At 42.3% G+C, this 25,996-nt stretch overlaps 1 protein-coding gene across 3 annotated transcripts in view; it reads left to right on the plus strand.

Moving 5' to 3' along the window:
• SDK1 (sidekick cell adhesion molecule 1) overlaps positions 1 to 25,996 on the plus strand; it is a 390,039-nt gene that overhangs the window by 230,202 nt on the left and 133,841 nt on the right. For all 3 annotated transcript variants that reach the window (XM_059862197.1, XM_059862198.1, XM_059862199.1), the window contains 8 exons: positions 3,283 to 3,394; positions 4,356 to 4,546; positions 12,976 to 13,059; positions 18,168 to 18,362; positions 19,560 to 19,676; positions 19,916 to 20,083; positions 22,071 to 22,173; positions 23,250 to 23,426. In XM_059862197.1, coding sequence (XP_059718180.1) covers positions 3,283 to 3,394; positions 4,356 to 4,546; positions 12,976 to 13,059; positions 18,168 to 18,362; positions 19,560 to 19,676; positions 19,916 to 20,083; positions 22,071 to 22,173; positions 23,250 to 23,426 — 1,147 coding nt within the window. The remainder of the gene's footprint in view (positions 1 to 3,282; positions 3,395 to 4,355; positions 4,547 to 12,975; positions 13,060 to 18,167; positions 18,363 to 19,559; positions 19,677 to 19,915; positions 20,084 to 22,070; positions 22,174 to 23,249; positions 23,427 to 25,996) is intronic.

Consider the following 25,996-nt stretch of genomic DNA (forward strand, 5'->3'; position numbering starts at 1 on the left):
AAAAAAAGGAACAGTGAAAAGGAGAAAAATTCAATTGTTTTCGACAAAGGATTTTAAAGGAAAATATCTGTTTACTAACAATGACATTCTGCATTGGATTTTTGTGTAGCATCAGTCAAGTAAAATCACATCTGTGTGCTGCATGTGGAGGCAGGAGGATGGAGTGGCTTTATTGGCAGGCAGGATGAGAAACCTGGGGAGTCTGGGTAGCTGTTCATTATCTGATTGTTTGCAATAACTCTCTGCCTTCCCCAGCCTGATGGAAAGCTGATCTGCCACATCCCATCATCCAAACTAAATCCCAAAATTGCTCATCTCCATTAGGATCTTGGCTACTCTGATACTCCAGCCTGTGGATTTCCTAAAAAGGGGTGAAGTTCTCAAAGGCACAGATCCCAAGTTCCAGCCCTATTGAGATTCTGCTCTGAAAGAAAATCTAAGATTCTCCTTTGGTGTTTCAATTAGCCATAAAACAAAGCTGCAAAGTGCCCTCTGCAAATGGAATGTCCCTGTGGAGTTTGATTTGGCAAGATTGAGGCCAGAGTGAGTTATGGGAAGGAGTTTCTTAGTGCTGCAAAGGGAAACTTGAGCTGTCTTTGAATATAAAACAGGAATATTCATGCTGCCTCCATACTGTTCAGTAATACTTGGACATTTTGCTGTTTTCTGTATATGTCTGTTATGTCCATAGCTGACCTTTGTAGGATTCCTGGGAATCCAAGTTCTGACCCTTTTGATGAGCCCTCTGTCTCACATCAGCATCAGTTCACTCACAACCTTAGCAGGAGCCTGCTGTTACTAAGTGTGTTTCAGGGATGGTACAAAATAACAATAAACACATGCTTTGTTTAGATTTTGTTAGAGTCACTAAGAAATCTCTGCTTTTCCTGGCTGCAGGATGGGGAATGTGCACTTTTATTTCCTTTCTTATCTGCTGGGTGCACACAGGGCCACATGTTTGGGGTGATGGGGGCGACAGCAAAGCCAACTTCTGCTCCTTGTCTGGTTTTAGTGGGGAGCTGATAAGTCAAACAAGTGGCTTTCCTCTCTTCCAGATGGAGATAAGGAATGATTACTGCCAAATTAGTCACTGGTTTGTTGATCTTTTGGCATTCACTGTTGTAAACCTTCATCTTGGGCAGAGGTGGTGGGGAGCAGTGATGCTGAGGTTATTTCTTCTCATCAGTAACAAGCTTCTAATCTGATCATCAGCTCTTGTTTTCTGGGGTTTTTTGTTTGTTTTTGTTTGGGTTTTTTATTTGCTAACTGGAAAAATTCTGCCATGAATACTTATAAGACCAGCATGGAAATCTTAGGAAATAGATTTGCTACCTGATGGCATCGTATTTCCAGGAATGTTGATGAGGAGGTGTAAAAGCTCCTAACAGCTTGTGTTTTGAGATCCTGTGTGTTTCAGAGAGATGCTGTGTCAGGTTGACAGAGCATATTTAGGGGAAGAAATAAATATCTGCTTACTCTTTAAGTACTGTTCTTGAATGCTTGAATTTATTCAGAAGTGTGGGTGGTATTCTTTAAATTTTAAAATGATTCCACACTTCTATCTCCTGTACTACACCAACTGCTGTCAATTAGAAAATCCAAATGAAAAGGATTTGTCATTGAGAACTCTGCTCACCTTGTGAGCTTTCTGAGCCCCATAACCAAAGTCTTTGTCCATCCAACAAGCAAAATCTAATTTGGCTTTTGGCTTGCTGGATATGATTAAACAAAGAATATTCTGACCATTTTCTCTTCTTTAGGGAATTAGCTTAAATTTTAGGGTACATACCTTGCATTTCCCAGTTTCCCATGCTGCATAATGGGCATGGACTAGTCTCCTGTGCAGAAAACGTTTGATGAACTGGCTTGCTTTCCCATCAGTTTAGTTTTATTTTCATTACGTTTCCCTGTAATTTGTTTATTGGTTTCCATATCCTTGAAAATTTTATTACTGTGTTATTCAAGCTAAAAAATAGCTAATTTTTCTTTCCCAAATGAGTTGCTTGAAGCAAAGTACCTATGAATACATGGATATTTTAATTCACTTACTAAATGCATACAGAGAAAATTTACAAGCTGCCTTTTTACCATTTTTTAAGTGTCTGCTGACTGTTGCATAAGCTAAATTATTTACAGTATGAAGCCTCACAAAAGAGTAACAGATTTGGGTTATTTACTTTCCTGATAAGAAAAGGGGATTGAAGTTGCTGTGATATGCTGCTTTGTTAATTTTATATTTGTTCCCCAGTGTGTAAAATCTTTTTAAAGAACTAACATGAGTATTGGCAGACTCTTTTGAAATGGTGTGGAAGGGGTAAGATTAAACAAAACATGAAAAGGTCTTAAAAAAATAAGTCAGCAAGTGTTTGATTAAAAAAAAAGTGCTCAACAGTAGAAAACATTTAGGATGCTTAATTTATTTGCTTTGTCTTTGAGAAGATTCCTGGATGGAGGGCAGTTCTTGGGAGCTGTGGGGTCTCGAGATCTCTAGCTGGTCACAGTGACCCTGAGATGTGTCACAAAGTCTCTTTTCCCAGCCCAGAGAAGGAGTCAGAGCTCTTCAGCTCTCAGTCTCAAGGTTGTTTATTGTTTCTTATCTATAAAATTCTTTCTCCTGTCCAGCCAAGGTCTACTCAGCAAGACAGTCAGAGGCACTCTGCCTGCCCTCAGGGCGGTGTTATCTTTTTATACCAAAAACTATGTGTACATTTACAATTACTTACAATTATTTACAATTACTTTCCAATCCCTATCACCTGTGTTAGACAGTGAGCTTCTACTCTAAAGCAATCTAAAAGTGCCAACATCACCCAGAAGATGGAGGCTAGGAAGAAGGAAAAAGGACAAGGCACACCCAAATTCCTCCATCCTGGGACCCTGAGCCCCATTCTAAAAACCTCAAAAATCTCTTTTTCACCCTGTGACAAACTAACTATTACTCTACTTAAACTCTTTTGACTTGTAATTCTTCATCTAAGGTTGGAAATTGTTTTTTCCAAGGGCTAAATCCAAGGCACGGGGGTCTTGGGCTCTGTGCCAAGCTCTCTGAGCCCCCTGGGCAGGGGCTGGAGCCCTCCAGGGCAGGCAGAGGGATGTCCTGGGTTCTGGCAGTGGGGTTCTAGTGCTGGGTTGGTTGGAACACGGTTGGGAAGGGCCCCTGGAGACACCAGCCTGTGCTGAGGCTGAAGGGTGACACTTGCAGCGGTGCCTGGAAGGTGGCACCCTCACTGCCCCAGCCCTGGCTGTCCCTGGAGCTCACCAGGTGTGTCTGTGCCCCTGCAGGTGCCAGCAGCCCCGGGGACAGCGCGGCTCCTGCCATGGTCATCCGCCCGCACAACACCAGCGTGGTGTCGGGGAGCAGCGAGGCCACCCTGGAGTGCGTGGCCAACGCCAGGTATGGGAACACCTCCACAGCTCTCACTGGCACTCTGTCCTCTCTAGAGAGGAACAGAGGGTGTTCTTTTCATTTTTTTACTGTTGATAATTTGGAGATTGGAGCAGGATGCTCGCTCTTCGGAGCGACCTTAGGAGTGATCTTGTTTGTCCAACATTACTGAATTAAACACATTGATTTTCCTGGCCAAATGAGGGTCAGGCAGGGGTGCTTTCCCACCTGGTTCTCACATGGAAAGAAAAAGAAGTGCTGTTCAAGCAGCAGACATTATCTTAAGGAAAAAATGATGGTGAGGGTTAATAATATTTCAGCTGTTGCCTATCAACAGCAGAGCTGATGCTGTTGAACAGTTGGTGCTTCCTAGTAAATAAATTTAGTGAGGATCTCCTGCGAAGTCATTTTTTCAGACACTCTCATTTTGCAGCGATTATTGCTCAACTGTTCATAATGCACTGTAATGCAGGATTCACAGCATTCCTCCTATGTTTCCATCTAGCTGGCCTTGAATAGCTTTGAATTTCAGTGGAAGTGAAGAGTTGAAGTCCTTGGGTGATAAGACCAACTGATTTACTTTCCCCTCTGAGGGCAGAGATGTTCTTGATATGATTAATATTGTTTTGGTAATTGAGTTGTAATGAAAGCACTTCCCATGCAGCTGATTCCCATAGCAGTATTTACTCCTTTTGCTTGGAGAAATCAAATTATTAGCACTTAAGTTCTATTGCTGTATCAATTAGCTGTACTTGCATAATGCCACTTGAGTAGTCTGCAGTCCTTGTGATGTGTAGAAGTTATACATGTATTTACTTTCTAACAGTGTGCTTTGGGGATAGAGGAAGACTTAAAGAAGTTTTATAAACTGTAATATTATATTCCTCATGTGTATAAACATATATATATGCACACAGAAATTATTCTGTAATATATGTTTTATGATTTTATTCTTGTATTTTTTTGGCAGACCTCTTGAGAAGTTGAGTGTGACCTGGAAGAGAAATGGGATTAAGATCACCAGTGGCATCAGCAGCTTTGGGAGACGCCTCACTATCACCAACCCAACCTCTGCTGATGTGGGGATGTACTTCTGTGAAGCCAAACTCAGAGAGAGCACAGAGGAGCCAGCAAGAGCTAAAGCTTTCCTTTCTATCTTGGGTAATTCTCGAGGCAATGTGTTTTTTAGTAAAAAAGGCTCTGGGCTGAGGTATAATAGGAAATAAAATTGATATCTTAATATTTCATTGACCTTACATTTGAACCTTTCTTCAGAGAACAGAACAAAGGAGGTGAAGGAGGGTTATCTTCCAAATTAATTCAGCCGTTCTTCCCTGCTAATATAAATTCATCAAATAGATTTTTTTAAACACTGCTGTGATTGTAAATCCCCTGCGAAACTTTACATTTAATGGGAATTTTGAGAAGTACAGTAGTAAAATCATTAATGGGCAGCTTCCCTATCTTGGCTTTTAGGTGCATTAAATCCTGATTAACTCCTGCCTTGCTTACATCCAGCTTTCATATGTCAAGTGCCTATTTTTGCAAGAAGGTTTTAGGAGCACTCCAGTGCTGCGGGTGCCAGTCAGGGGCCAGGGACATTCTGCAGGCACAGAGCATTGCTGAGACAACAGGCCTTCAAATGCCATCAAAGCAGCTCTGTTTGCTGGACCTCCAGCTCCCAGGGAAACTTTGGAATTAGTACTGTTGAAGGGGACATTGCTGCCCTTTCCCTGCCTGTTTCCAGCACCACCTCCTCTCCCGAGTGTTGCTGTAGGGAGGAGGTTGGAATTTGGAAATGGTGGCTCCTGGTGTGTCTGATGAAGTTGTGCACGTTAGCACAGTGCAGGCAGCGTGGGGTGCTTTAGGCTAGGGACACTGAGATGTTTTCAGCCAGACATGATGGTGTAAAGCTGAGCTTTTATCTGTGGGAGTGTCCTGGGGAGGCTGGAGCCCTGGCAGTGCGAGCAGTCTCAGTGCTGCTCAGGGCTCAGGCACGTGCACTCCTGGAGCTTTGCAGAGGGAATGCAGCCCACGATTCTTTACATCTTTGAGCCTTCTGAAAATACAATTTTAAAGACTGCTGTATGATTTGTATTCTGCTAAAGCAATTTGTAGTAGCTGCTGTTAAGTGAGCAAGCAGCTCTTCCCTCTGCAAAGCTCCATTCCAGATTCATTTAGAGCACTGTGTGTCTGTTATATTTATTACCTGCTGGACAAAGTTTGGTTCCAGTCTCTTTCCTTGCCCTCTGTTCCTTGGAGTTATTACCTTCTCTTTAAGGAGCAGAGATGGATTCACTTATTTATAGGTTTTGTTTAAACTCTTCCTTATTCATAAGATTTTATTGTAGCTGGTTTGCCTTTGTTGCTGTGATGTCAGATCCAGCCTAATGCAATACTTAAAGCAGCCTCTTGGTTAATCGAAAAGATTTTTAAATACAGTTACAATAAAACTGAAAAATAATCACTGGGGAATCATATTAAACTAGCAGTGCTTTAGTAGCTTACCTGCTCTCTTATTTTTAAATGTTTTATTTATTTCCTATCCAGTTTTAGGAGGCTGTCAGGGAATGAAGTTATGAAAAGGTCTGTAGATAAGAACAAGCAGATGAAAGAAAGCAGAAACAAATTGGTTACCAATTACTTTTATTTCCTTCTGATGGAACACGACACTTCAGATGCAGGTGTTTACTCAACGTGTCAGCAAAGCCTGATAGATTTCTTTATTTATGAGTTTCTTGAGCTTGCAGGATGGATCTCTAATTCTAAACAGGGAGCCAAATCAAAGGATTAGTAGTTAATGCATAACTTATATTCAGCTTTAGAATTCTTGGATGGATCTGGCTGTCATTTAATTAGTCAAGGGACGGGTTCTAGAGGAAAGTGCAGGCAAGATTCAAACCTAAGGCTTTCTGCAGTGTATCTCTCCTAGTCCATGGGGGCAGTACTTAGAGAGAATCAGGAATGCTTGTCCATTTGCATGCATAAAATATTTGTAGTGTGGATGTGTAGATTGGGAACTGATAATGAGCTGTACTTCTTGGGAGAATAACACAGCGTGGACTTAATGAGGGGTCTCAACTAACAGGAAAAGGAAATTGGCTTAAAAGGAGAGGTTTGTTTGCAGAATGGGAGAAATCAAATGCAGCCCCTCAATAGCATGGCTGGGAGAGCTTCTGTGGATCAAGAGAGAAAGATATTTTGCTGTTAACAGGTAGAACAGGGGTAGCAATGAAAAGATGCATCAAAGATGTCACAAACACTGAGTTAATCAAAGCTTTTTTCCAAATATATCAGTCCTTGACTTACCTGTCTAAGAGAAGTCACACAATTTGAGTGTGGCTCAGATGGCAACCAGAGCTCTATTAGAAGGCAGTGGAACTTAGCACAAAGGCATCTACTCAACCAATTATTATTTGTGACCTACAGTATTATCTCAGGAGTTTTTCTGAATATCTCTGAGAATATACCCCAGTCTGTAAATTAAAATCACAATACTATTGAAAAAGCCTGACTCTCCCATGTATTAGAGTAGTGCTGCACAAACAAGAAGAAAATCCTCTAGCTGTGTGCTGCTGCACTTTTCTTCTGAATGTGGCAAAGAGCTCCCTGACATCTTCATATTGTTCCAGAAAAGATAAACTGAGGTGGTTCCAAACCTTGGTTTTATTAGCTGCAGTTGTTATAAATTTTTAAAGGGTATCATGTTCCTCGCTTGGCAGAGTAACAGTTTGGGAAAGATTTGTTGCAGATTAGATAAGAGCACATTTGTTTTATCACTAACAGTTTGAAGATTAAGTAATTTAAAGAGTCTTCCCATGAACAAACCAATTTGAAAGCTGAGATAATCTTAAATTCTTTTGCTCCACTTCTGCAAGTTTTAGTGACAAATGGCAATAGTCATTTCTTAAGTGACTCTTCTACGGGAAATTATGAATTTTAGGAGTTTTAAAAAATGGGGAGCTAAACTCTTCCTCTGTATGAAATCCAAACTGCTCTTTAAATTAAATGTAGTCAGATAGTAAAACCTGAAAAAAAATGAGAAAAACAATTTGAAAAAAGGGCCTGGCATGATGAGTGGTTGTACACAACTGAGGGCTGAAGCCTTGTTGGTCTGTCCAAAGGAATACAAATGAATAAAACGGAGTTAGAGGAGAGGGCTTCCCTTCTTTTGGAGAGTTTTCTGTGCCCAGAGATCTCCATTAAAACACATGTTGTTCTCATCTTGGGAGAATTCAGCTCTGTGGGACCACAGGATTCAGGAACACGGAAAAATTCCAGTGTTGGCCTAAGGGCCCACCTGGCTGGGCTCTGACATGGACTGCGGGGCTGCTTCTCCCTCCCTGTTCTCCAGGAGTGTCCAGATGCTGAAGGGTCTTGTTTGTGCATTTCTGCTGCTCAGGAATTGGCATTGTGTGTACAGAACTGCCAGAGCAGAAGGTCTTTCCCTCTGTAGCTGCGAGCACCTCCGTGCCTCTGGAAACAGCAGCTCTCATGGCTCCAGCTTAGACACTTTGAAACACTGCAGATGCCTTCTTTGAAAGCAATGGAAATAATTTTTCATGTGTGGTGCTTAAGGGGAAGATCCTGATGGCTGTGTTCATCTACTGTGTAAGAAAATAATAAGTTTTCAGGGAAACTATAATACGAAATGTCTTCGGACTTGCCTAATCACAGTTTGGGCTCAAAGGAAAGAAATATTTGCAACTTTTGATTTGTCAAGCCTCAGAGGTTCTGAGATGAACACAGACATTCTGCCTTGGGCCAAAGTGCAACAGGACCTACGCCAGAGGGGAGTAGTGGGACTTGTGGGCAGCCCAGCTCTGTCTCTGATATTCCCAACCAGTTCTTGCTCCTTTCAGCCCTGCAGACAGGCCATGTGTTCCCTGGGCTGTTATTTCAGAACACACAGGCTGCAACTCACAGTAGGGGTAGCAAGAAACCACATGGATCTTTTCATCTCTCTCTGTTTTAACCTGATATTCATGCAAAGAAACTTCCTGCTCCAAGGAGCCTGCTGTACCTGCATCCACAATGGGGCTTCTCTCCCAGCATGGCCAGTCTGATCTTCTGTCTGGAGTTACAGACTTTGTACCTACAAGGGGCTGTCAAGCTTCCAGTTCCTCTTCCTTTAGAAGATATTCACCAAATAAATTAGTTTATGGTAATGCTGGAGGAAGACTTCCATGTTGAAGGTTCAATTTTCCTCTTAAATATGCAGCCCTGAGTTTCTGAGAGATTCAGGAATTTCAGCTTTGGAGGAGCCCCTGGGGCTTTCTCTGTTCTTTCTGACTTTCATGTGTGTATCTAGGATTAGGTCACACATCTCCAGTGCAGCTTGAAGGGGATGTAATGGATGCTGACTGCTATCTTTTGAATGTTAAAATCAGTGACCATGTAACTGCACGGGGGAAGTTAGAACAGGATCAAATTTTGCAAGCTCCCAAGGGCTTTTCTGAGACACATCTTTCCAGTGATGTCTGGAGTGGAAAAAAAACTCCAAAACCCTCAACAACTATTAAAAACACCCATTTATATTCCAATACTCTTTCCCCCCTTGCTTGTACTTGACATTTTAATGAAGATCAAACACCAATACAACATCTGAGCAATGCAGTATCTGTTTCTTTCAGCCTAATGTGGGCTGTGACCCCTCTCGTTGCCACACACCACAATGCCAGCAGGGTGAACTTGGAGTAATGGGTCCTTTCCTATTTTAACTATTGTGATTCTGTAATTTCCAAAAAATGTAAATATTTGACCTGATACTGGCAAATTGCTGTCATTCCTAAAAATTGCAGTGTGTGGGGACTTGAGTCTGGCACGTTATATTCTTTGGAAGACATTATAATTTCACCACACATATTAAATTTCAACACATGATTATTGCCTACAACAATAAATGTTAAATTCATACTGTGTGATTCAAACCAAGCCTTATAAATATGCAGTGGAGTCATATATACAGCCACCCAGAATGCCCCCTCAGAATGCCATCTGACCCCTATAAATAGTGCTGCATTTTTATGGCCTCTTTCTGACAGTCATTCACCAGGTGCTGAACAACCCAAATTCAGATACTCTGAATTTCTCCCTTGCAGTTAATGCTGGGCATTCAGGCCCTTGGGCACAAAACCTGGCGTGCAGATGATACATCTGACACCTCTGAAAAGTGAGGAGCTCAGGTTTCAGTACCTGTAAGTGGAGCTGTTTCCTCCCCAGCCCAAGCTCTGTTGACTCCACAGGACCTTTAGAGCATCCATGCTGCTGGTGAATGGCTCATGGGTGTGGAAAAGCTGCACAGCTGCATGGAAAACTCAGACTTCTTTACTTGGAGGGTGACAGAGCACTGGAAGAGGCTTCTCAGAGAGCTTGTGGAATGTCATTCTCTGGAGATGGTAAAAACACACCTGTAGTCTGCCCTGGATGAACCAGCTTAGCAGGGGGACTGGTCTGGGAAATTTCCAGGGGTCATTTCCAACTCCAGCCCTCATGAGGTGCTGTGTGAAATCACTTTTTTTATTTGCCTCAAAGCCCCTTAGGGTATCCCTACACCAATATTCCTGGAATTCCCTCATTCCTTGCACCACCAAGGCTAATTTTCCACATTTGTTAGACTTTGCCACAGCTCTGCTGTCCATGGGCTATTCTGGATCTTCCAGAAATCCCTTCTCAATCAGAAATCCCTTCTCAGTCAGCCTTGCTGTCCCACCCAGGGTGGTCTCAGTTTTCAGTCAGTGAGGCCATGCATTGCAGAGTTGCTCAGGGAGGGTTTTCTGTATCAGTGCTTTTCCTTCAAGGGTAGGATCTGACTCATCTGTGGGCAGCTGCTGTCTCTGTGTCAGGTGCAGGATCTGGCAGTGCCTCCAGCTGCTGGAGTGCCTGTGAACAGAGTTCAGCAGGCTTTACCCTGGGGAAAATGTGAGTCTGGGCTTCAAGACTGGAAATCAAATCTGTTGGCACTGAAAGTCCTCTGGGATGTGCCTGTGGCCTTTAGATTGCATCTTTCTGCTGCTCCTGCTCTTTTTCTGTCTTGTCTGCTCCTGTTTCTCACTGCTTCTTTCAGAAACACTGATGTGAGTCTTCTTTTTATAACATCACATCCCGTTTGCTAAGTGACAGTTGTCACTGACTTCAGGCTCTTTGTCACGTAGTTCATTGCTTGATACCTGCTCCCCTAAGCATCTCTTGATGTCACAAGTTTCTGTGAGGGTGTCAAACAGCCTGGGTGGGATTTGAAGGAAGGAGCACAGGTTGCAGGTTAGGATTTTGGGAGGGACTCTGGGAAAGAGAGCTGTGTAAATCTGCCAGGTGGAACTGCAGGAGCTGTGCAGCATAAACAGAGGTCATGGAACCACCAGCATCCTTGAGGTCCCATCAAGTGCTTTGCAGCTGGACTGCAGGCCCACAGTGAAGATAAATCTGCAAATTTATCACTGGTGTGTGAGTATGTTGCTGATCCAGGAGAAAGTTTAGAGCTGGTGGCTGAAGGTTGCCAAGTTTAGAGATTGGCCCGTTAAGGGCAGAATCCTTTATAAAAGGAGAGGTGCAGTCAGGACCTCCCTAAGCAAAAGATAAACTTCAGTGACTGGAGAGACATCCACAGAAGAATCCCAGACTTAGAAGGGAATGTCTGGATTTGTAGATGTGTCTGGATGCCTTCCTGGCCCAGTGGTGCTTTGTCCTCACCCCACAATCACATCAAATTGCCATAGAACGAAAGATTCAGATTTTATTTGGAGAGATGGATGTGTGGGCACAGACAGGACACATAGATAGGGACACGGGGCTGAAAGTTTCAAAATTCAAAAGTTAACATCCAGAGAAATGGAGCCCAAGGAAAACACCAGGCAGGGCTTGGAGGATGGTGTGAGAGGAAGGAGAGTGCTCAGAGTGAAAACATGGACTTAGATGAATTGCAGAGGACTCAGCAACTTAGCTGATCAAACATGTCAAAGTGTGTGCCATCAGTGAATTTCAATTAAATGTTCAGCTTTTCAATTTGTTGTTGAGATTAACGCATGAGATCATATGCAATAAATCACAGCTTATTATGCATGTTTATTAATAGCTTTATATTTAGGCAGTGGGGATCAATAATGTTAACACGTGTATATTATTAGAATATCATAAATCAGGTGGCTTGTTTTTATTGGTTTTGCTGGGTAAACAACTATCCCAGGCTGTTTGCAACCTCCCCTCCTCCCCTGCATGGCATGCTGAAGACTAATATTGATTGGCTTTATTTGGAATGAATACAGAATTGTAATATCCACTGGTGCTCAGACAAGACCCCAGTTCTGTACACCCAAGCAAGTATTTTATTGTAGCCAGAGGGAAGAACTGCTGGGAAAGGGGAGGTTCTGTTCTAACCTGGTGCCTCCTGATGTCACCCCTGTGCAATGACAGTCACACTTGCTATACTGCAAGGCAGCAACGAGATTTTGCAGGATGAATTTATATGCTTTTGATTTTATTTACTAAAATGCTGATGCCCTAGCAATAATATAACCACAAATCCTTTTTTCCAGTCATGTTTGGTGAAGAGATTGGAGAGCAGGTCAGCTCAGATGACCTTAGATCTTGCAGCTTCCTATGTATTTTAAAACATACTCAATTTCCTTAAAATAAAACTACAAATAACTCAGTTTCACAAGCTAGTTACATTGCCTCTTGTGCATTTCCTAAAACTTACCAGTGAGTTTTGTTATGCTGCAGGAGAACTGCATTTATAATCAAGTAAAATCCTTCTAAAACCAGTACTCAGATGATAATTGCATTGAACAAACTATGACAGCCTTTAGTTACCATGATAATGACTGCAACCTTAGTGCCTCTGGGACTTTGACATGATGCTCTTCAATTTTATGCTGCATAGAAGAAAGAGTTACATGCCAGCATACTCTGCAATTTCTGCAGTCTGGTCTTTGTTTAATTAAACATCTAATATCTTTTCTTTAGCCCTAATGATAAAGTGGGGATTTTTATGATTATTACTATAACTACAATTAAAGCATTAAATCTGTTTGCTTTCATGAAATAAAACAGTTGAGAGGAATTTCTTTTAATTATGCTGCACTTGTCCTCTGATGTCGACTCTGTGACATACCATGGCACTTTATTTGACATACTTCATGCCTTGCTGAGGTGAAATGCAGTCTAGATACTGAAGCAAACTATCCTATAAAATGTACATTGTAAATATAAACCTTTATAAACCTCTCGGGAGGGCCTTTCTAAGCAAAAAATTAACATGTTCAATGATTCAGTCCTATAAAATGAAAAGTAGCCCCTGCTCTGGGTATTAATTTGCAGTGCAAGCCCCTAAATCTTTACCTTCCATTGACTCCACTCTGGAATTCATGCTCAGCATAGCAAACATTGTCAGGCCTTATTTTTATGATGCTTTTACTACCAAAAAAAAACCCACCTCCAAATAGAGACAAACTTGGACAAACAAATCTGTTTGTAACCCCTCACATCAAATGAACCACGTGTGGAGAGATTCTGTGATGGATATTTTTTTAATGAGTGCCTGTTTTTCACTTTGCTGTGGCTTTGCTTGTTGACCTTTGTTTGCTTTCCCCAAGAACCTCCGTATTTCACGGCCGAACCCCAGAATGTGATTTTGGCTGAGGTGGAGAAGGACGTGGACATCCTGTGCCAGGCCATGGGTGAGTGCACACAAGTGTCTAACCTGGATTGATGGCATGTGTCTGTCCAGTTTGGAAGAACTCATCTTACACAAACCATCTTTGTAAGTTTTTAATGTTTAGAAGTCTCTGTTTTATTGCTGATTATCACAGGTCCCATGTACAAGGGAGAGGGTTGCCCTTTCCCCTTGGAGAATTGGGTATTTCCTGTAATTTAGTTTAATTTGGAACAATGCTGGCATGTTGGTGTTTGTCTGTGGGGAGCACAAGTCCTGCTCCTGTTGCTCTGGGATCCTGCCTGTGCTTCAGAGCTGTCACTAGAGAAGAGATTTGAATGTCTTGAGCCAGAGCATGGGCTGAGGGGAGAGCGTGGTGATGGAACCCATCATTTGCAATGCAAACAGTCCTTATTTTCTACAGACACAATGCCCTTTCTTCTAAAGCTTAGGGAACTTTTATGGTGAATAGAAATGTCAGTAACTCTGACATCTGAATGTAGTTATGAAATCTGCAGGGCTATTATAGGCAGTTTTTAATTGGTAGGTGGCTTATTAATATAAAAGGCTTCAAAAGTCTAGAATTCCACCTGACTAAAATCATATTTCAAGTTGAGTTCCACAGAAATGCAATCCCCACCTATTTCAGCAGTGTCAGGTAGGAGATGTGGTCATCTTGTGTTTACAGCAGGTTTCTCAAAGTCACCAGATTTCTGTGTGAGTCTAAGAGGAACTGAACATTTTGTTGTCTCACTTTCCCTGGTGCTGAGTTTAAGAAGCCACACACATAAAATGCCATGAGGTCCTTAGGGAAAAAGATCACATCCTTGATTAAAAAAGCACCCAGACCTAGCTAACAGCTTATTTGTGTGGTGTCTTCCTCCAAATCAGAGCCAATAAAGACATTTTTACTCGTGATTGTGTTATTGCCACTGTGATTTAAGCATTTTCCCCCGTGTTTTATGCAGGAAAAGCAGTCAGCACTGCTTTTCTAGAAGGAGTCTTTGCAAGCTGTCTGATAAGCAAGTGTGTGTGCTAAGGGTGCTGTGGCTGGTTTGGAATTTCAGAAGCCTGTGATGAGATCTCTTACAGTAAGCTCTTATGGAAATGAAGCTATCAGATGATAAGAGACAATGTCTTCTTGTTCATTAATAGCTTTTTAAGCAAAACACAGCAGGACCTGCTGTCAGTGGAGTTCCCCAGGAACCCATCTGCTGTCTCAAATATTTTTCATGAATTAAAAAAAATAAAGACAACCCAACCCAAAACCTGGAGGAATCAGGGAGACCTGAGGTTGACTTTAACTCTTCCTTCTACCTTCACTTTTTCTTTGAGCAGTTTAGTTCCCCAGGGGCTTAATGGGGCACTCATAACCATTCTCAGTGGAGATAAGGGAACCCTTATTAGAAAAAATTAATTATTTCTGTTCAGCTCTTGTAGTGTACATCTGATTTGCTGATGAATGTGGTGCAGGAGCATGAAAACCTGTTTCCTTGTGGATTATTTTGCTGAGTATCTATAACACATATAAGGGGCAGGTACTAGAATTAAACATAAAGGAAATTTGATCCATTATTACACAAATCTAGCAATTGCCAACACTTAAAAAGAGGGTAAATGAAGATTGCTGCCTCCCTGCTCTGAGCTGGGAGAACAAAGCACTGGGGAAACTGCAGAGGTGCCCTCTACCTTTGCTACAAATGGAAGACAGATTGTGTTTCCCCTAGCCCCATCAGGTTGTGTGCACACAGCCCATTTGCCAAGGCTCCGTGCACTATGGATGTGTGAGAGACAGATTAATTTCACAGTATAAGCAGAGATTAACTGTAAATAAAATTGCAACTTGCAGCCACCAGCTCCCTGCTCCCTGTAATGGAGTTTCAGGGTATCAGGCCACAGGAACCAGGCTCTGCTGTTTATCTTCCAGCAGTGGCTGATGCTGCCTGAATGTTCAATGGGTTTCCTTTAAAGGCTCTCTCTGATTTGCTTGTGGAAAGTTTGGAGCTGCAGGCAGCGGTGGTGGTGTCTGGGGAGCACAGTTAATTGGACTTCAGTTCTACCTGTTTAGAGAAGGAGATGGAAGAGATGCTTTGGGGATTCCCCAGGAGCTCACTGGGATCTAGAGGAGGCGGTAAAAAATAAATAACAAAGATGACACAGTGAATATTCTGAGTCTTGAGGTTCTCAAGTGAAATTTGGCAGAGAGTCAAGCAGCTGTTTCACAGATGGAGGAGCTGAGCCTCAGGTTCCAGAAGTTATTTGCCCAAGGTTACAGAAGAAGTGGCAAAGCCAGAACCAGCATCTCTGTTTCCTGCCTTCCCTTCTCCCCCCTGACGCTAGATTAATTTGTCTGTGAAAAATGAATAGTGCTGCACAGAACTGAGAAATAAGGTTATTTTATTTATTACTGCCAGTCTTTTAGGCTGCTCTCACCTCCTGAGCAGCAGGGTCGGGCCGATACTGCTTGGAAAGGTAGAGTGCAAGAGGTCTTTAAAGTGTTTTCTTCTCTTCTTATTTTTTCACCAGAAGATGTTTAGAGAAGAAAAAAAGCAAAATACCTTTGTGTGGGGAGGAAAGGTTGTGGGGTGGGTAGAAGATGAGAAAAGCTGGGTTTAACCATTTTTTACAGCCAAACAGGTAGCAAAATTAGAAGAGAATGTGTGTACAACTCAGAAGACAAATCTCTCTGGGAAGATCACTAAAGCCCAGATGAATGCTGCTGACAGGCATCAGAGTGCTCAGATAAGATCCTATTATTCAGACTCATAACTTTGAGTGGAGGAAGATACCCGTAACTGAAAAGTAGAGAAATAGAGGTGGTAATATTCAGTTTGTCAGCTGAGTTGGTGATAGGAAGGTGTATCTCACAGTGATTATAGGATTAGAAGGTTTGCCAATACTGTTAGTAGAATGGGATTTATGGAATGACACCAGTGTTAAAGGTTTCAGTGTTCTGAATGCAGGATTTCATTATTTCCTCGGTGCCTATCAAGTCTAATGTGTGGGAAAATGGAGTTGCTATTATTTAAACTTGAAATCATTTCCGAGCTTCTCAGCATCAGGAGAACTATTCCATTTTGCATCATCTGTTTCTTCATTACTCAGTGATAATTTGTATTTGCCCAGGAGGATTTTCAAGAGATGAATAACACTCTCACTGAGAATTGTGAACATTGAAATTTACGCTAATTCTGTATATGGGCTGTTGTATGAAATTTAAATTATGCCTATTGCAAGCTCCTACATCACGTCTATTCTCTATCAGACAATGCACTTCTACATAGTGGGTTTCTTCCTGAGATGATTATCTGCATCACGAGTACATTTTATTTTATCAGCAGAACAAAATCATCAGAGGTGATTGAAGTAAATGATACGTGTTTATAAAAGTAACAACAGCAATTGGATGTTGTTTTTCAGTCATTTCCATACATTGTTTGTACATTCCTTCCAGAGTTAATACAGTTTTGTCTGTGTAAAGAGAATAAGTACACTGAGAGAAGATGTGAATGGAAGCATAACACAGTAGTATTTAACTTTGGGAGTTTTAAAATGATAATGATGATTATATAGATCTTCCCATGGCACTTTAGCTCTCGGAACATCAAGTGACTGCCAGCATTGCAGTGAAATTCATTGTCTGCAGATGCTCAATTCATCAGTGACATCCCATCCTCCATGCTTCGGTGACACTTCTTCTCTATTTGGGCAAATTTCACCCACCCGTGAATTTAAGTTTGTGGTCTCTTATTACATGAAATTGTGTAGGTCTGAGGTTTTAAGTGAAAAGTGTTCAAAAACACCCCAAGTGCTGTGCCCAGTTCTGTAAGGACACTGAAGGGCTGGAGCATGTCCAGGGAAAGGAACAGAAGGGTCTGGAGTGTAAATCCTGTGAGGAGAGGCTGAGGAAGCTGGGGGAGCTCAGCCTGGAGAAAAGGACGATCAGGGGGGACCTTCTGGCTCTGCACAACTCCCTGACAGGAGGTTGTAGTGAGATGGGGTCGGGCTCTGCTCCCAGGGAGCAATGGGCAGGATGAGAGGAAATGGTGTTAAACTGTGCAGGGGAGGGCCAGGTTGGACATCAGGAAGCATTTCTTCCCCAGAAGGGCTGTCAGGCATTAGAGGGAGGTGCCCAGGGAGGTGATGATCTTGGAGGTCTTTTCCAATCTTAATTACTCAGTGATTATCCAAGTATGTAATAAAATACCTGCCTCACTTCTGATCTCTGCACAGAATCCCCAGCATTTGATCCAGTGGGGATATCTGGGATGTAAACATAAAACTTGTCTGATATGAGCAGTGGGATGGGAACAGCTGTCTAAGACTGTTCTAGGCCCCTGACATCTCTGAAGAAAAGTGAATCCTACACTATTTGTGTATAATAAATTTACAGCCACTTCATCCCAGGTGACGGGGACATGACAGCAACAAAAATATGTGTGAAATAACTGTGTCAGGGTTTGTGGAACATGCACATGAAAGAAAACAGGAATAAATGGGACTGTAAGTGTTATCTAGACTAGGAATTTTATTTCTCTTTATGTCTGCTTTTTTCAAATAGCAGGTGAAGCTTGAGACTGAATAAAAATAATAATAATAATAATTTAAAGCTATCCTATTGTTGGCAATATGTTGTTTGTACATTGGCTAAAACTAAGCTGCTAAATTGGGACTCAAGTGCAGCCATGTGAGCACTTCATTTTTCATGTGTAATTTGCCATTTCCTTTGTATTTCAGCTATCTTAGCTACAGCAGCACAGAGGAATCTTATTTGGGATGGAACAGTGTTACAGACTGGCTGGATTGCCACACTGCTGCTGTTTAAGGAGCATGATTCTGGCTTTCAACATGAAATTGCTCCAAATCTTATTTTGTAGTAGCATGAAATATGATTGGGTGAAGAAAGTAATTTGATAACATGTTTTCTCAACATTCCCCCTTAGTATTTGCTGGTTTTATTCCCTCATGTCCTGCAGTGTGTTATTACCATTGATAATGTGAGATGCAGCCTCCATTTATCTAAAGCAGCTTGGAAAAAAATACAAATAATTGGCGGAGAAAGACGGGAAAACAGGGATACGACCTAAAGCACGCTCTGCAAAGACTAACAGTGGTTTCTTCTTGCTTGAGCAGGTGTTCCCATCCCCACCCTGGTGTGGTACAAGGACTCAGTTCCCCTCAGCAGGCTGGAGAACCCCCGGTACAAGGTGCTGCTGAGCGGGGGGCTGCGCATCCACGCGCTGCGGCCGCAGGACGCCGGCATCTTCCAGTGCTTCGCCAGCAACCAGGCTGGGGAGATCCAGACCTACACCTACCTGGATGTCACCAGTGAGTCAGGAGGGCTGGCACGGGGTGCAGGAGGTGTCATCCCTGCAGGTGACCCCGCAGCCACCACGTTTCTCAGAGCTGCTTCAGTTCAACCTGCAGAACTCTGAATTCTTGTCAAGGGTAGCTGCCCCAGCTGTAAGGAGCCCCAAAATGCTCCTGTGCCCTCAGCACAATCTGCTGAATCGTCTGGAAAAGCTCTCCATGACATCAGGAAAACTTGGCTTGAGGCTAACTCCCCTATTTCACATGGCAAAAAAAGATCTTAGTGAAAAGAAAACAAAAATTAATTGTGAAATACTTTTATCTTTCCTTCGTTTCCTTCCAAGTTCCACTCTAATGTAATTCCATTCTGAACTTGAGCTACTGCTTCATGATTGTGCATGCTATCATTTTATTTGCCTTTGTCTGCAACTGCATTTGGTCAAGGAAAAGAAAGAAAGTCCAAGTTAAATGTCTTTTTTGGCCAAAAAGTCAGATTAAATGATTTTGTTAATGAAGTGCATGCTTCTCTATGGAAGAATTACAAATCCTAGTAGTCTCTTTTAACAGTGATTATTAACAGTCATTTCTGTAATATTAAACTTCCCTTCAGGAAGCTGATTTTTAGCCCAAGAGCACTTTGCACATACTGACCAGAATTCCTACTGGCCTAAGAAAATAAATCAGCCCCAGTTCAATATAGATCTAGGAAACTGCAGGAAAAAAAACTGCAATAAAATGCAACTGGGGGAAAATAAGAGAGAGAGAAACTTAGAAAATGTCTTGGATAAGGCTCAGGTTCTAAATTCTTTTGGCTGACATTTAAGTTTCAAAGTTAATGCCTCTCTCAAGTTGCTTTTCATCTTAAAGAACTCTGTTATGAAGATGAAGGAAAATAGTTTTGTTTATCTAGATTTCTCAAGTTCCCCCCAAACACTCATTTTGAGCTTTATCTTCCTTTTTCTTTAACTTGTCTTACTTGTACAGGTACAAGCACTGATAGATTTTTATTTTCTGTGTAGGTAATAAACAGGATTAGGCAATTCCTGGGAGATGAATAAGAAAAGGTTACAGTCACTGCTGAAAGGTTTTCATGTCTTATTGTCATGTCCTTCTCCATGATCAGCTCTATAAAAGTGGATGTAAAGTAATCCAGTAGCAGTTAAAGGACCTTTTTGAGAGGTGAGGCATTGAGTTGGTTTGAATTTTTTGTTCTAGACATCAAGCCAGCCTTCATCCAGCCCCCAGAGGACACCACGGTCACCGAGGGGATGACTGCAGTACTGACCTGTGAAGTTTCAGGGGCTCCACGACCTGCCATCTCCTGGAAGAAAGGTAGCCAGTTATGGATGTGCAGAAGAGCTGTAATCCACATTTTCCTGTCCATTCCTGTTACTGAGATCCTGTAGATCCATTCAGAGCCTCCTTCCCCTGGCCCTGTGAGCAGCGGGTTGGCTGTGGGGCCATCATGAGCCTGGCCTGGGCAGGCTGTACCACTGTGGGAGAGCTGGAATTGCAGTCCCTGACCCCTGATCCTGCCTGACACTAACCATGCTGCTCCCCATGTGTTTCAGGAGAGCTGATCTTAGCCAGTGGCTCGGTGCAGATTCCTCGCTTTGTTCTCCTCGAGTCTGGAGGGCTCCAGATAACGCCCGTGTTCCTGCAGGATGCTGGCAATTACACTTGCTGTGCAGCCAACTCTGAAGGAGCTCTGAATGCTTTTGTGATGCTGACAGTGTGGAGTAAGGATAGTGCTTTGTTTAAAGTCTAACTTTAATCAAGTGTTAATCAGTTTTTGTTGTACACTCAGGAAATTTTCATTAGTAATTATGCTTTTCTGGTTAATAGCGTTACTTGTATGATTTAATAGGAATCATGTGTCTATTTTAGGAAGCCTATCACAAATACCCTTTTTGTTTGGAGAATTATGCATATAAATCTCTATTTTGTGAAAGGAAGTGTATTTAAATAGAGCCTCAATCACAATTACAGTTTTAGTCAGGTTTTGCTTTGACGTCTGGCATTCCAAGTCTGAGCTTTTAACGTGTGGGTTTGGCTGTTTGCAGGTGGCTTCTGCCTCCAGGAATCTGCAGGGAGCACAGACCAGTCTGTGCTGGTACTGAGGCAGTGGCCACAGTCACAACAGATAGGATTTTCCTCACACTTTTGTATTTTTTGTGGCTCTGGGTGCTGTTGGAAGCCAAATCAAAGTGCAGCAGATTTCAGCTAATCCCTCACGCTACAGACTGGTGTGGGACAGGGCGTCCTAGGAAATGGTTTTGTCATTCACCATTTTCTCTTGATCTTTGTATTTTTATATTTCTTCTGTTGAGGAAGTGAGTCTGATCCAAGAGGTTCACCTGTGTAACTCCTAAGTGAGTTCAATTGAAGTGTAACATGGTTTTTACTACTCAAGGTACAAAATAATGATCCCTGAGCAGGGACTAAGAGCAACTGAAAAAAATGAAGATGATGAGGATTAATACAGAAATGTTGTGGCTTCTCTCCTCTCCAGCACTTGAACTACTGATTGTGCTGCTGATGTGTGGTGCATATTTGGCATTTATTAATCCCCAGACTCTGCAAACTAAATCAGCCACGTTTTTCCTTTTGAAATTGGGAATACATGAAAACATTCCTGGTAGTAGCTGTAATATATTTGTGTCATGTGGCCATGCTGTTTATGTCTTACTGACAATATCAAGCTGGTAAAAATTTCAAGATGCTGTAAACTGAATGATATCCAGGTGTATGGGTCAAGTAAAAGTGATCCTTCCTATTAATTCTCAAAGCTATGGTTCTTACAGGTATTAAAGATAGTTCCTGTTCATTGTACTGCACAAGGGGAAGAAAAGTGAATATAACCTAATGTTTGTGTAGCAACAGCACCGTTATGAAGCCAGAAGTCTTACATATGTGCATCAGGAGTAATGCTAAAAATTCCATGCTATTTAAAGTCAGCTTTTGATCTTGCTGATGGTCCCTCCCTTGTGCATGTATGAGCTATCTCAGTAGAGGCTGATTATCTCTGTAGGGATTTGGGGCTTATTAACATTATCCACATATCTTCCAAGCTCATCCTGGTTGTCTCCTGCCTCAGCTGATGCTCCCTGCTGCTGCTCCCGTGTGTGACACATAATGGGGATCTTTCACACCGGATCTGGTTGCTGTAGTTACAGCAATTATTGTGTTCTGAGCCTCTAGGAGGGGCTTGATGTTCTGAAATATTTGAGTAAACAACATCTTTCTGATATGGAAGATTTTTCTTCCAGGAGCTCCTCCACTGCCCTGGAGTTGATGAGGTTGTAGGGTGCTGTTTAAGTTTACTTCTTCCTCGGTACTTTTCAAGTGTGCTTTCCTTTGTGCAGATTTTCCTTGGTCTTGTTTGTGTTTTTGAGCGCGGCTCGTTTCCTGACTCAGTGTTTGCTGCCACACACTCATTTAGACTTTAGGGAGTTGCCACAGACACTTGCACAAGCCGAGGGAGAGTTTGGAGAGTTTTACCATTCTTCTCCACCGGGCTCAACTCGTGCCCTGTGCTGCTGTGCCTCTCAGCACCCCACAGCATGTCACCTGTGTCACAATGTCTGTAGAGGGAAGGAATCTTCACAGCAGAGGCTTGAAGAGCAGTGTCCCTCTTGCTTTGAATGACAAAGGCTCGGTGGCTGCTCTCTGAGTGAATAGCCAAGGCAAAAGGCTCTAATTTCACCTGAGCTGTGCCCCTTTCAGATCGCACTTCCATTGTCCGCCCTCCCGAGGACAGCACGGTGATCAAAGGAACCACAGCCACCCTGCGCTGCGAGGCCACGCACGACCCCAGAATTTCAATCAGGTTGGTGGTGGCACTTCTCACTTGTGTGCTTTATCCCAGTTTGATTTTATAAGCTCTATGGGTAGCACTAGGTGAAAAGTTTCTGGACCCCAGATTTTCACACCAAACCCCTGATTACTGCATTATAAGGTTGTACACTGTATCATTAATCATATAAATCCCATCTTCCATTTCAGCCTTATGTATTATTTACAATGAGCTATGTTCCACTTCATGACTTCAATATAGCCTTCCATGATTTTACTGTCAAGGTTAATACACTATCAATAAAACCAACTTGTCAGAGGCTGATACTTAATGAGAGTAAAAGCCAAAGAGAAGGAATAGGATTTCAGAAGTGTTTACTCTGGGGCGCATAAAAGCCACACCAGAGATGCCCATGTTTTTGGAAACAACTCAATAACTTGGACTTATAGTCTGTTCTAACCATGTAAAGGAAAGCAGAATTTGTCTGGACTATTAAAATTTGAATGAGGGCATTTAGACAAAACTCAAAACTTGAAAATAAATTTGCCATAAAAATTAATGTAGTCTGAAAGCAACATAAATGAAATAAAATGCAAGGAAGAGCGTGGAGAGTGCTTGAAGGGTGAGCTGCAGAAAGAACTTTGGAAAGAGAAATATGGGAATAAAAATTTCAGTTAGAGGTGAGAAATTGAATCTGTGGGCTCTCCACACCTCTGTGACGTGTTGAAAGGGTGTTTTTGATATGTGAGCCCTAGCAAACCTTCAACAAGTTTCTGATCCTGGCAGTCCAATGTTACTGAGCTGGCCAGCGCCCACCATTAACTGCAGAGTTAATGTTCTGGTGGGGGTGAACTTAAGAACTTGGACGTGTATGAGTACTCTATCTTTTCCTTGTAAAATACATAATATCTCAGATGGAATTACATTTTCCATTCTGATCGCTTGACCTAAAACTTAAATCTATAAAAGGCACTGCTCTTGAAAGTAGCTGCAGGGGCCTGTCATTTTTATCACGTGATGGCAGGAGCTGATCCCTTCCAGCAAAGCTAAAATAAATCTGTCCTGGTGTTCTTACGAGTGATCAATAACTGAAGCATTGTAACACTCAGGTACCTCTGGAAGAAGGACAGTGCTGTAATAAACCCATCCAGCAGTTCCAGGATCACAGTAGAGAAGGACGGGACCCTCCTGATCAGCCAGACGTGGTCGGGTGACATCGGGGATTACACCTGTGAGGTCATTTCTTCTGGAGGGAACGACTCCAGGACAGCGCGGCTGGAAGTGATGTGAGTGCTCCAGTCCTCCCTCCACTGGCTTTCAGCCACCCTCAGGGGCTTCACTAACGTTTCATTCTAGGTGGTGTGGAGAGTTAGCAGTTCTGATGTTTTGGTGTGGGGTTTTTTTAAGGGAAATTAAGGCTGGTTCATTGCTAATGAAATTGCTTTGAAATTGCTGAGCCTGCACTGAGACCTCCTAAGGTCCCTTTAAACCTGGATCCTTCTATCACCCCATGCTGTAGGGCTTTCCTGTAAAGCCCAGGTGCTGTGCTGGGATGCCAAAGTTTGAAAACAAGAAAATGTTTTCTTCCTTTTAGTATTTTTTTCTCTGTTAAACATTTATCAGAATAGCTGCTCCCCGGATGGGCATTGCTGACTCTTGCATTCTCTTTATACATCATTTTTCAGGAAAAAAAATGTTTTCATGTATGTCTTTCTTTATTCCTATGGATCTTTAAAATTAAAAACAAGAAAATGTTTAAAGTGCCATTCAGGTCTGGAAAAAGATTATAAAAATGTCATTACATGGTTCCATATTTTCTATTTCTGTCGTTCCACTGGGGTGAAGTGCACTTCCATTTTATTTTTATCACTAAATGCAACAGCTGTGGGTTTGGTACATGTGTGGAGCAGATCAAATGAAAGAAAAAACAACAAGGTAATGTTTTATGTAGAGTTATTTATTTATTTATTTGCTGGGGTAGTACGCACGCTTTAATTTAACTAAAATTGCATCTGTTTCTGCTGGTCATGCCTGATGTCTCTGAGAAGATGGCAATTGTGTGGTTGGCAGTGTAATGAGTTCACCTCTGAGATTTGCTGTGCAGAGGGCTGTTTGATACAGCATCATTCTGACAGTGCCAAGGCTCCATCAGATGCCCATTTTCCGAGAGCGGTCATACATTCTTTTTCTAATTAAGCACTCCTCAGCTCTCCTCCCAGAGTGCATTTTACTGCTGGTTGGAATCCAAGAGCAGAAGACAATTCAGAATATATTGCAGCTCCATAACCACGCTCGCTGTTCTCTGAGGTGGTTTTTGAATGGAGGGCAGAGTAAAGACTGAAAAGAATGTTAAAGCTTGGACTTGGAAACAAAGCTATAAATATGTGCTAAACACTTCAGTAGCAGGACAGTTTCCTAATGCTGAATAGCAAAGGCTGCCCAGTCCAGCACAGGGAATTGGATTTACTTGCAGTTCCCCACTGGCTACTGAGGAGCTTCTTTTATGGTCCATAAAATCTGGGTTAGGAGTTGGTTGGGAGAGGCTCATCCTGTGTGCCCTGATGAGGCACCCCAGCTGTTCCAGCTGTGTTGGCTGGCTCTCCATGCACTGGGACTGCCTCTTAATCCTGCCTCTCTATTTCCTTTGATGTTCTGTTGCTGATCGCCCATCTCCTGTTTTTCCTGGAGGAATTAAAGGAATCTATCAGACCCACTCTTTCAGAGGAGTCAAGTAACTGATAAGTCACTCAATAGTACCTTGAATTGTGACATTTCATTTCAAAGCAGGGCTGCAGGTAGTGCAATACTGCCAGAAAACATTGCATTTCCTTGCAGCTTTCATCATTATCGTTTGGCTCAGCAGCACAGATCTGCGAGGAACAGAGATACACGATACAACAGGAGTGAAATGAAGAAGAAAATATGTGGAAAAGAAGTGTCTGAAGTAAAGCTTAAATTAAATTCCAGCCTGTGTAGGAATGACAGATCTATAACATTCCCTGTTCTCCTGGATAATTCCATCATGCAGAGCATTAACAAACAGGGCATGCACATTCCCATCGATGAGAACTTGCACTTCAGTGCCTTGAGTAGCACTAACGGCAGACAAATGTTCAAAGGAGGCCTCTCAACCAGTTACAGACTGGAGCAGCCCCCAATGGGTAGCTGTGTCCCACACAGCCTTGCCTGACAACTCCAAATCTCTCCCCACCTTTTCCCCCCACTGGAACCAGCATGCTCCTCCTCCACCTCTGTGCCCATCAAGAGGAATTATCAAAGGCACAAATAAGTTTGTTACTGATTTCTGTTCAAACTGATTCAATTATTTAATCTCTGAGTGGTCCAGTTTCCAAATCTCTGAATAAAAGGAAAGAAAACTCTCTCTTCCTTTGCCTGCCCTTGCTGGAAGTCAGGCTTGATCAGGGACTAAGGTGGTGTTCCTTGCTGGAAGAACCCGTGGATAGCACAGCACAGACATTGGTGCTGCAGACAGGATGGATCATCTTCCTCAGCATGAAAGAAGAAATAAAATATTTGCAAAGGAAAGCCAGGAAACTAATGAAGAACTTGCTAAAGTGCAGCCAAAGGTTACCTTGCTCATCAATTTTGCACTGATGGTACTTGGGCACAGAAACTAATTGCTAGTCAAGATACTCTATTCATTCATTTGTCTTCTCTCTAAATGTGTTTATTCTCCATGTACATCACTTGATTTGATTTGCATGAGGTAAAACATTTGCGAGTGATGTTTCTATTCTGCAAGAGATAGATTTTAATTTTACACTGACTTTGTTTTTCTCCTGGTAGAATTTCTCCACTGCATATCAGAAGCATTTGGTGATGAGCCCCCCGCTTC

The sequence above is a fragment of the Haemorhous mexicanus genome, chromosome 17, assembly GCF_027477595.1.
Source record: "Haemorhous mexicanus isolate bHaeMex1 chromosome 17, bHaeMex1.pri, whole genome shotgun sequence".
Taxonomy (NCBI): Eukaryota; Metazoa; Chordata; class Aves; order Passeriformes; family Fringillidae; genus Haemorhous; species Haemorhous mexicanus.